This window comes from Macrobrachium nipponense, chromosome 30 (genome assembly GCF_015104395.2).
Source record: "Macrobrachium nipponense isolate FS-2020 chromosome 30, ASM1510439v2, whole genome shotgun sequence".
NCBI classification, from domain to species: Eukaryota; Metazoa; Arthropoda; class Malacostraca; order Decapoda; family Palaemonidae; genus Macrobrachium; species Macrobrachium nipponense.
In genome coordinates, this window is record NC_087218.1 from 10,544,530 (window position 1) to 10,557,029 (window position 12,500).

General features: G+C 38.7%; 1 protein-coding gene across 1 annotated transcript in view; it reads right to left on the bottom strand.

Annotated features, from left to right (window-relative positions):
* LOC135202272 (carboxypeptidase M-like) overlaps positions 1-12,500 on the bottom strand; it is a 227,676-nt gene that overhangs the window by 46,827 nt on the left and 168,349 nt on the right. Inside the window, 1 exon segment of the mRNA XM_064231579.1 lies at positions 5,769-5,942. Within this exon segment, the coding sequence (XP_064087649.1) occupies positions 5,769-5,942 (174 nt within the window).

Genomic DNA, 12,500 nt, shown 5'->3' on the forward strand with positions numbered 1-12,500 from the left:
GGAGGCGGAGGAGAATTAGGGGGGAGGGAGCAGGAGAGAAGGAGGGGGTTTGAAGGGAAGGATTTTTGGAATGGGAGCGAGGAAGTAGTCCGTGAAGGAAAGGGGCATTATAGCGTTGGGACGAAGAATAGGATTTTTTTTGCTATTGCAAAAGACAGACGTGAATTTAGGATGCAAATGCTGATAGTTTTTTTACGCACACAAAAAAACAACAACAGCAACAACAACAACAAGGCATTACACATTAGGAAACGGCGGCAGAATGAAAGAAAATCATACTTCTGAAGCACCTGTCGTTTAACCACGTAGTTATTTCAACAGAGAAACCGTCACCTAAAACGTACGTGAAATAACCGGCTGGGAAGAGTCACGCAAAAGAACGCAAAGTATTGCAGCAAATTAACACAGTGATTAAGTCGATTTCATTGGTGTACGGGTATGTGTGTATTTACACATAAACATATCTTGAACTTCCCTTTATCTAAATATCTAAATCTTTCCTTTAACTATTATTTTCACCAATTTGTTTTCCATCCACTATAATCCAATACAAAACTTAACCAACTTTTCCTCGCTATGTCTACTGTCCAAATGTACTTGCGTATACTCTTTTTTTGGAAACCATGCATATATGCACATCCAATATTCTACCCCTTTCCAAACTCAATTCTACAAGATTCTTTACTTCACTTACTTCAGGAACACAATACCTGCTTACAAAGTCATCTCATTCTCTGGCGCCTACCTTAGCATCTAAATCACATAGTACAAACCCCCTTTCACATTCTACAAACAAGCGTGTCACTGATCCAAAGAAATCCAAAATACAATCTCTTTCACCCTCACACTTCTCTGACCCTTCCACGCTCAATTTTACTCATGCAATTCTTGAACTAATGCATCTGTACTATTTTCACGAGTTCCCAGAAAACTTTCCTAATCCCAAAAGTGCTACAACTTCCCAGCTCTACATCTTTCAGGTGCCACAAACATAATCATCTTTCGTCCTTCTAATTCCTGTCCCCATTGTCCAATCACCTTTGTCTCACTCAGCTTTTTCAAAAAAGAAAAAAAAAGTACCATATATTTCTTATCTGCACAACACCCATGTTGGCAGTCACTGGAGTGAGAGTGCGGTCTCCACCACCCTCATGTGACGACGTTCATGTGCCATAAAGGAGACACTTCCGCCGCCCCCCCCCCCCCCCCCCCCACCCCCCGAAATTTACATACATATCCGCATTGGGACGCATTGCAACAAAAAGGTCGTAGTACCACTTACTGCCAACACAGTAGCAGCCCACAGCAAATGGGACTTACACAATGACTGTCGGTTAGCGGGGGGGATGGCCCGCCCTCAAGGAAGGCCAATAAGGCGTCATTTGGTAACTTACGTACTTGGGGGTCATTTCCTCCGCCAGTGGGTTCATAACCCTTTTTACTAAGGGGACCTTTTCCTTGTGGTACAGAATATACTAAAATCCCCTGATGTTGTCACATCCCAGGTAAGCAGTGACCAGGTGTAGTGCACTTTAACTACTAAGGCTATATACAATATATACCATCGCATCCAATTCCCTGTGACGCAAAGGGCTACTTTAAAACTCCGGTTTTTCTAAATGTTACTTTTATAGACATCGGAAATGATGATCTAGGGATGAAGGTGTAAGCCCCATGCCTTTCTCAATCCCAGCTGACCCCAACCACAGCTGTGCACAAAAGACTAATTCCTGTTCACATTAAATATTAACAGACACAATCAAATATGATGGAAAGTGCTTAAATGTCTCAGATTCCCAAGAGAACTTCAAAGCCTGGCCCTCCCTGCCAGGTGATACAAGTATCATGACCACTATATCACGAGTTCATTACATAGAATTAAATAAATAACATACATATATACATACATACATCCATATACTAATGAGTTACGCGTCATTATCATGTTCCACTCTCTTAACCCCATAGAGATGGCACAATGTCAGCAGTTCCACTAACAGGAGATCATCAACTTAGTTTAACCCTAGTTTCTCTGTCTCAACCCAGTTACGTCAGGTTGTCACTATTTTTTTTTAAAGTGACGTAATGACGTCGGAAAGAGGTAAAAGTGTGTGGTTGATGAGTCGGGGTACAAATGGGGTTCACTCAACCGTGCAACATTCCCGAATGTTGGAGAAGAAGGGTGGAGAGCGGAAATGAATGCTATATTATTATTATTATTATTATTATTATATTATTATTATTATTATTAGTAGTAGTAGTAGTAGTAGTAGTAGTAGTAGTAGTAGTAGTAGTAGTAGTAGTAGTAGTAAAATCAATAATAAGTCTTTTATCAACTTATACACTGAGGCGCAACGAGAACTTTCTCAGCTCTCATTAAAACTGAAACCTGTCAAGGCTCACAAGAACTCTGAATAGATACTAAGGAGGTTTAAACAGAAACGTTATTATGGGTTTTTTCATTGCAATTATTATTATTCCATTATTTATTATTATTCTTATTATTATTATTATTATTATTATTTATTATTAAAAAACGTATTACGACATTCACTCTTCAACTGCCAAAATAAAAGGACATAAGTTCTTAATTAATTTTATATAAAATAAATGGCCATGTGTGAAAAGATAAAAATGACTAAAAAAAGTGAAGAAACTCTGAAATACGAACAATTTAATAAAGTAAAAAACTGCAGAGCATAAATATATTTACTTAAACCTTCGTCAAGAGAATAAATCCCTCTATTTTTTATCAAAGTGCGCCACTTAACTTGTAATGAGCCAAACTACCTCTTATTATTATTATATATTATTATTATTATTATTATTATTATTTATTATATATGTATATATGTGTGTGTGTGTGTGTGTGTGTGTGTTTTATATTAGTATATATATATAGTGATATATATATATATATATATATATATCATATATATATATATATATATAATATATAAAACTGGGAAACATTTTCTATTAAAACAGGAGAGAGAGACAGACAGCAGTAAGAATGATTATGAAGAGTAGTAACAGTACTTGTAATGGTAGTAGCAGTTGTGCTAGCTGCAGCGCCAATTTAATTATTGTCATAGGATGCGAAAACGCCAACACCTACTAACGTCGCCCTCTTTAAATCTGTGACGAAGAGAACAAATTATACATAAAAGGTACAGAAAGCAGCAGCGGCGACAGGGGAGTGTCGCATGCTCCAATAAATCGGGTAATTGCGGAGGAGAAACGTCGCTAATTACCATACTCGGGTTAAAACACGCGCCGAAATTAACGGGCGCTTTATTTAAACGGAGCGGGAAAAGGCAGAATTCGTTTCATGGTTCAGATTTTGTTGGAGGTATTAAGATATGATGCTGAAGGTTCCTCCCTCCATTTACTGAATGCTCTACTTATCATTTGCTTGTAAGCAAACTCATCACACTCTATTGTGTTACCTTTATCCAAAACAGCTAAATATATCATTAGATGTAGTCATCACTTGAAATAAGAATAGAACAGAATATTGAATTTAGGCTAAAGGACAAGCACTGGAAGCTATGAGGTCATTCAGCGCTAGAAAAGAAGTTGACAGTAAGCTGCCTTTATCCAAAACAGCTAAAGATATCATTAGATGTAGTCATCATTTAAAAGAAAAATAGAACAGAATATTGAATCTACCCTAAAGGACAAATACTGGGACCTTTGAGGTCATTCAGCTGTAAAAAGGAAGTTGACAGTATTAAGGTTTAAAAGGCGTAACAGGAGGAAAACCTCAAAGCAGTTGCGCTATGAATCAACTGTTAGGAGAGGTTGGAAAGTAAGATGGAAGAAAGAGAATATGAATGGATGTGCAGTAAAAGGAGTTGCAGCTAGTGGCCGAAGGGACGCTGCAAAGAACCTCAAGTAATGCCTTCAGTACACCGCGTGAGGTGCACTGAAGGCACTACCCGGCCCCCCCTCCCCTTCCCACGGGGATCACTTAAAATAAGACATTGCATGGTTGTGTCTACACAGCATCTGTACCTCAGTGGATTTAATCTCTTTACAAAATCCGGAGACAAAGAGACTCAGGGGTTCAGTGTGAGTGGCAATGGGTCCAAAAGAGGCCCGGGGGCGGGAATGGTGTCAGTTTGGCATATCCTAAAATCTGCAACTGAACGCAATGATGTTATTTAATGACCTCTGCATTTAAAATGCAGAGCGAGCGAGGGTACTTCCCTTCTTCCTAATTCTATTTATGTCCTTCTCGATAAATTCCTCCTAACAACATACCGCAAATAATCATTATGACCTTGCACGCTCCCCTCTGTTCCCCTCGGAACAGTATATCATCATTCAAATAAACCATTCTTTATTAACGTGAGTTTCCTCTCCCCTCACTCTCACTCTCTCTCTCACTCCCGGCATGAAAGTGGACGATAAATTTCCCAATCAAATTACGGCCAATATTCTCGCTTCCATCTTCAAGGGGCAGAGCTCCTGACGGCCAAGCCTACTTGGAACAAATGGAATATCCTACCAAAAGGGAAAATACAATGGCGTTGCACTGGCTAAGGTCATCGACGCCGGAAGAGCGGAAGTAATATTTACTATAAAAAAAAATAAAATTAAAATTTTTTTTTAAAAATCGTAATATTCCAGAAGGGAATGGTATGAGAGATTGATAAAAACAAGTTGACCCACGGCTTTGCGACGCCTACAGAGACTGCAGAAGACTAAAGCATACAGAGGCAAAGGGCCCAATCTTATTCTGAGGACCCGGTGGGACTACACACACCGCAATAGTTACGTAACACTTGCCATGGCCATTGTTTGGATGGGGGACCACTGGTGGGTGCCGACCGCCTTCGGCACATGTGCTGCCATGATCATTACTTATGAGTCTGTTAGGACCTGCAATCATTCACAAAGATGCCCAACAAATCCAAGAGAATGAAGTGGCCGAGGGTTAATTTGTACCGTTACATCCTCATTGCACCTTTTCTTCTCCAACTGTCAAGGCCTGTCTTGTGTAACGTCATGAATTCCGACTAACATCAGGCCCGTCTCCCTAAATATTTTAAGGACACCTAAATTCTCTTATGCAGGTCTCAATGTTAGCTTTTACGATTCAATTTCGGGTCGTCATGAAACGCCATTTTATTATTAGGAAATTTCTATATTAATTGGTGATGGTAAAGCCCTTTGTCTGTCCTACAACCTGGCATCTTTTTGAACAAAATTTTTTACACCATCCACAATATTCTCTCTCTCTCTCTCTCTCTTCTCTCTCTGTGTTAACAAAAAATACCAATTTAAAGAGATCGTATGCTTTACTTCAAGATGTTTTCAACACAATACAGTGGATCATTTTGGACATCCCTAACCTTCCTCTCTTTAAACAAACAAGAAAAAGGTACTAATAAGATTGTACTCATAACATTCCCATCGTCCCACCTTCCTTCACACCCCATCCCGCCCCCTCGTCTCAATTCATTCCTCGCTGTGGAAATAAAATTTCTATCAATTCTGCTCCCGGTATAGAAAACCGAAACTAACTAGATGAGATTTTATTCTTCCTCCCTTCCTCACCCACCCCTCCACCACACAACCTCCCCCTCTTGGTGGAGGGCCTCGTCGAGGCACTCCCCGACACCCGGGGCGGTGAAAGCATACCACAGTATTACACTCCCTCTGAATGCAAAAGAAGGAAAGGAAGAAAAAATAAGGAGGAGGACTTTTCAACCCCATTCTGTCTCAGATCCCACACGGAAAAGAAAAATACAAAAACCCACCTGATGAGACTTTCGTCGTAATACTGGGGGTCATACTGCGGCAGGTAGTTGCTAGGTGGTTCCCTCACTTCCTGCCCTCGGATGTACTGGATGGCGGTGAGGTACACGTAGAAGAACCCCACCACAATCATCATCAGGTACCACATCGCCGGCTTCATCTTACACCACCAGCGACTGTCAGGAACGAAGGGAAAGACAGAGGTTAGATCTTCTGAGGTTTCGATTCTTCTTTTTTTTTTTGTTATAAGAGGAATATTGATAAACATGATGGTGATTGCAATAATGATCATACTTATGATGATAATGACGTGATTATAAATGCAGTACCATCAACACCCACAATATATAATAATAATAATAATAATAATAATAATAATAATAAATAAATAGAAGAAGAAAAAACATATAAAAGAACCAAGTTTGCATTACTACTAGTTCTCTCTCTCTCTGTCTCTCTCTCTCTCCTCTCTGCTCTCTCTCTCTCTCTCGCTCTCTCATATCGGGCAAATACCGCCCATATGAAGAAAAAATACGCCATCTCTTAGCAAAAAAAAAAAAAAAAAAAAAAAAAATACGAGTGAAGATGCAAGGAAATCTCTCTCTCTCTCTCTCTCTCTCTCTCTTCTTCTCCTCTCTCTCCTCTCTCTCTCTCTCTCTCTCTCCTTCTTTTTCTTCTTCTTCTTCTTCCTAAACCTCACAATTATCCAGAGAAATATGATCAAGCCTCGTGAACGACAATCGAGTAGGAAGATGAGATCCGTTATTAGCTAGGAAGTCTTCTCTCTCTCTCTCCTTCTCTCTCCGTCTCTCTTCTCTCTCTTCTCTCTCTCTCTCTCTCTCTCTCTCTTCCTCTCTATATATATATATATATATAATATATTAGATATATATAATATCTATATATATATATATATATTTAATATATGACCTTACGTTATCGGAAGAAACACAAATTACGTCTTAAAAAAATAGTCAAATGAAACCTATATTAGTAGGAGAATAGTCCATCTACTTTTCCTCTCTCTCTCTCTCTCTCTCTCTCTCTTCTCTCTCTCTCTACTTGTCTTGCCATACTTCCACAGTTGCCTGGACCAAAATAAAATAAAATAAAATTAAAAAAAACTCACATTCTGGGCAACCAACCACCACCGACTCCTCTTCACAATCTGAGCGAGAACAAACAAGCGCAATTGAAAAGCGACTCCGAACACGCGTTTTGACTACGCTAAGTAAATATTTACTTCTCTTGAGAGCTTAGTATATACCTTTCTTTCTTCCTTACGTGCCGAGCTTCCTCAATGCCAGCTAGCTCTCTCTCTCTCTCTCTCTCTATTGTATTATGATCTTCCATCTTTCTTTTACAGTGAGTATGATTCTCCATCTTTTGAATGAGAGAAATTTCGAGCCCTCTCCGAAACTAAGGCAAGGTAAGTCTCTCTCTCTCTCTCTCTCTCTCTCTCTCTCTCTCTCTCTCTCTCTCTCTCTCTCTCTCTCATGATTATTTCCTCTGAGCTATTTTCAATTTCCTACCTATAGCAATCCATACCTTATCACCTGTCATGAATTCAATTACTGATAAAAAAAAAAGAAAAAAAGGACAAGGCGTGTTCCACACCCCAGCTTCCTCGGGACGCGTGCAAGATTTTCCACTTAAGCATAAGTTTCAAACATCACATCCCTAACTTTTAAGATAAATTAAAAACACGCTAAAATTCTACGCTGTTTAACATTGACACATCATATATATAATATATGATATATATTGTATGATATTGCTATATATATATATATATAAGTCTATACTAGATATACTATATACTATTACTATATATATATGTGTGTGGTGTGTGGTTGAAAATGTATGGGTGGGGGGTGGTGGTTCTGGTTGGGTTGTATAAATGTTATGCAAACCTGTTTATCTACAGCCTTTCATTTGCGTTTTGATGCTGGATTTTCCCCGATGTCATCCTACAAAAACCTTGTAACATTCAAACCGGCAGTTGTGTGTGATCGCATACAGAGAAGCAAGAGCTGTATGAGCGTACGATTAATCACGGAAGGAAATAAAATAAAAAGTCAATATCAAAGTGGACAGCCATATCAGCGAATCTCCACCTAAACTACGGAATAAAATCTTGTATTGGTGTTTATCGATTCAAGCTTCTGTCAATGAGAGTGTCTATCTGAACGCCCACGCCCGGTTGGAAGTGGACGCCTCCGTTTTGAAAAGACGAGAGAGAGAGAGAGAGAGAGAGGAGAGAGAGAGAGAGAGAGAGAGAGAGAGAGAGAGAGAGAGAGAGAAGTTGCTGAAGCCTGCAAGTAATGGGTGACAATCTGGAGTTGAAATCAAGGACAGTGGGTGATTGTCGATTTATTTTTTTTGTGTATACTTGACAACGAAAAGTTTATTGAATCGAAAATCAAATTTCCAGGAACAAATATATTAATATATATTATTTATTATTAATATAATATATATTAATATATTTAGTTATATATTTTATTTACATTTATCTAATCTAAAATCTAATTATCAACTCCAGATGATAATTCATTAATAAAGACATTACAAGATAGTTACAATAGGAATAGTTTCAGGCCGTTTCGAAATATCAGTGGCACAAAATGTATATCAATGTGTTACTACGTAGTACATATATGCATACATACATTATATTATCTATATATATTATATAGATATAGATATAGATATATTATATATATATATATATATATATATATATATATATATATATATATATTTATAATATAATGAAATTTACATAGCTCAGCAACTTCCAATTTTGCTCTTGACAAAGGTATCGGTTACCATTACCTCAGCAATATTCGAAAAAACGGAAAAGATGAAAACCGATAGTTTATTTATACCTCGACGCCGACCCCTCTATTTGGTGCGGGTTCCTGCCCTTCGCATGGTGGGTATGCGGGCTTTCCAAAAATAGCTCACACCCCCCCACCCCCACCCCAACCATTACTTGCGAATTCCAGAAATGAACCACTACACGGAGTCTCTCTCTCTCTCTCTCTCTCTCTCTCTCTCTCTTTCGCCTTTTCTAAAGGCAGGAACTTTGAGTTTCATGTCCGTAGTCAATAAAGTCAATATTTTACGTCTGATTTATGATCTCTCTCTCTCTGGTCAGACATTTGACAAAGTTTATTTCAGTATCGAATTCAATATAGAATTGAGGCCAGAGGCCAAGTACTGGGACCTAGGAATCATTCAGCTATGAAACGGAAATTGACAGTAAAAGGTTTGAAAGGTGTAACAGGAGGAAAACCTCAAAGCAGGTATATACACTATGATTCAACTGTTAGGATCGATGGAGAGTAAGATGAAAGAAAGAAGAATATAAAAGGATGTACAGTAAAAGAAACGAAAGGGGTTGCAGCGAGGGGCCGTAGGCAAGCTGCAAAGAAATTTACATGAGTACGTGGGAGTAGAGATTTTGGGTGAGATCAGGACCAGGGGACTTTTGAACCACAGGGAAAATGTAACAAGAGGAGTGTGCATCATAAATGGAGGACACTTGATTTGCACGAGAAAGTTAATATTGGAATGCACGAAGGAACCGATGAACCAACTTCCTCTGCGGAAATGAAAATACTGAATGGAAATGAAAGAATAAAGGTGGAAGATGTAGTAGAGATGTATAGTTTACTCAGTCCTCGTGGTGTAAGGTCTGAAAGGGTGAAAAATCTTGAGAAATGCAGAAAGATTAATATATAAATACATACATATACATATATATATATATATATATATATAATATATATATATATATATATATATATATATATATTGACATACCATAGAGAGAGAGAGAGAGAGAGAGGGAGTGAGGAGAGAGACGGCCGAGGACCGAGAGAGAGAGAGAGAGAGGTGCATAGGAGGACATTAAGAGTGTCTAAGTTCATCAGATGCACGTAATAATTTCTCCTTTTTTTCCATTCTAACCAAATACAAAAACATCTTTTCATTTTTCCTTCAGCGTTCTGGAGTCGCTTCCTAAAAAACAGGAAAAAATGATTGGGTAGTTTATTTAAGGGAACGATATATACAGTAAATATGTATTTATATTATATATGTGTGTATGTGTGGTATAATTTGTGTGCATGCATATCAGTATATAAGCACACAAAAAGAAAGGAGGCTTATTGTCCCATCCGCTGGAATATCTCTTTCTTTTCCGTTTCTGAATGCCGGCCATCTTTCCTTCCTTCCTTCCTCCAGATTTATTCATCGTTGCCTAGTCACCATCTTCGTTTCCTCTCATCGATATTCAATACTGCAGGAATTCACTTTGTCCCCTGCGAGGGATTCCTTCACAGTTTTGTCTCCCAGATACAATAATGTTTGCTCTACTTAGGCCTTAAGCTGAATTTAATAGGTTCCGTGAACTAGCATCCTCAGGTAGCCCAGATTCGAAGAAAATGAGGTAAAATGAAATGTAGAAAAAGTATGGTCTAACAATGAAGGAATTGGTAAACGTATCACCTTGGGGTTTCCATTTTTCCTCGTACGAATATCAAGGCATTTGGCTCATTATTCTAACAGGAAGTTTCTCTCTGGGCATCCCATTTCGCCTGTAGCGTCCTACAGGGTAACTGTATTTGCTGGCATTTTGTTGCTCTCTTCCTAAATGATGCCAACTACCGCTGACATTTTTTAGTTTTCTGTAAAAGAAAACTATAGAGATGACTATTTGTCTGCCGTCCGCACTTTTTCTATCCGCCTTTAGATCTAAAAAAACTACTGACGCTAGAAGGCTGCAAATTGGTATGTTGATCATCCTCCCTCCAATCATTAAACATACTAAATTGCAGCCCTCTAGTCTCAGTAGTTTTCAATTTGATCTAAGGTTAAAATTAACCATGATCGTGCATCTGGCAAGAGAACACAGGCCACCACGGCCGGCTGAGAATTTCATGGGCCGCGGCTCATACAGCATTATACAGAGACCACCAATGATAGAGCTATTTTCGTTGGCCTTCATTACACGTTGTATACAGAAAACTTAATTACGCCGAAGAAAATTCAGAGAATTTTCTACTAAATTTTTGTCATTACTGGAATCACTGACCTTGGTGATTTGTTGTCATTTATAATTATAATCACTACGATACTACGATTGTTGATAATTGTCGTCGTTCAAAATGGCCCTATTCACTGTTTGGCTCCTGTTTCTGGTACCCAATATTCTCATTACTGTTATTCGCTACTGGTAACATAGCTATTCATTATATCATTCCGGTTATCGACGATTCTCTCTCTCTCTCTCTTATTGTGTAAATTCCAGAGGCCATTTTCTTCACCCTCTCACCCTACTATTCAGTTACCAAAAGCATCCAGATCTCTCTCTCTCTCTCTCTCTCTCTCTGTATAAATTCCAGAGGCCAATTTTTCTTCACCCTCTCACCCAACTATGTCAGTTCCCCAAAAGCATCCAGATCTCTCTCTCTCTCTCTCTCAACCACGCGACGTCCGACGAATGATGACTGTCCACCTTAGTTGGACCCCCTCTGGCCAATATAATCGTTCCCCGAAACGATGCGATAGGAAAGAAATAGTGGTTCCGGGACCTGCAAGACCTCCTCCTCCAACGAGGCGGAGAATGAGAACGGCCAAGTCTTTGTTTGTATTCTCCGCAAAACGTGACGGAAGTTTCGGTTCGAAGTTTGGCGTTGTTTAGACGCTATAAGAATCGAAAGGGACAAAAAACGGGAGACGAGGAGAAAATGACTTTCGCGGCAATCACTCGAAAGATGAAGAGGGAGGAGGCGAGGCGGGGTTGGTTGGATGAGCAGAAAATGATGAGTGCGTGGAGACGAGAACGAAAAAGGAGAGAGAGAGAGAGAGGAGAGAGAGAGAGAGAGAGCGGAGGGGGGGTCTTCACTGCCTTTCCATCAAAAGATGTATAAGTGCCTCTTGAACATGGCGACTTAACCTTCTTGTACTGATTCTTCATATTTTGGTTTGATGTCAATGTATTGGAACATACTCTTCCCTAAACACTTGTGAATGTGTACACATACATACACATACACACACATCTTAACTTTTGTATCTCTGTAATTCTTCGCATTTCGTCGAAAGTCTTGAGATTCGTAAGTAAACGAAGATATTTTCCTTCCGGGTGGGAAAACTCTTATCCTATAACACTATACCGATGGAGTTTCGATCCGTAGACTCCACGCATGGATGGAGAGATTATGAAATGAATATATTACGGCCGATCGAGGATCGAGAGCCGTCCAGTTAACTAGATGAGTTTCCCACTTCCAGAGGAAACTCAAGAACACCACGAAAGCATGAAAAAAAAAAAAATAAAAATAAAACTCTCAGAAGCATTTCATTGGTAAATTACTTATCTTGAAACGATTTATAAATCAGTATTGAACAATCTACTTAAAATTAAATATATTCACAGAGATGGCATCTCTTTCACAACGAGTAAAAATAAATAAAAATAAAACTCTAAGAAGAATTTCATTGGTAAATCTTTTATCTTGAATCGATTTATAAGTCAGTATTGAACTATTCGCTTAAAATTAGATGACAAACTTGCAGAGATGCCAATTCTTACAAAACAGAACATTATAATGGTACCCTCATAAACAATATGCATCCATCCATACATACATACATGCGTACTGAAACGTCGAGTGTACGAGCGTTTTTATTTATTATTGACTAATTAATTCACTACCAAC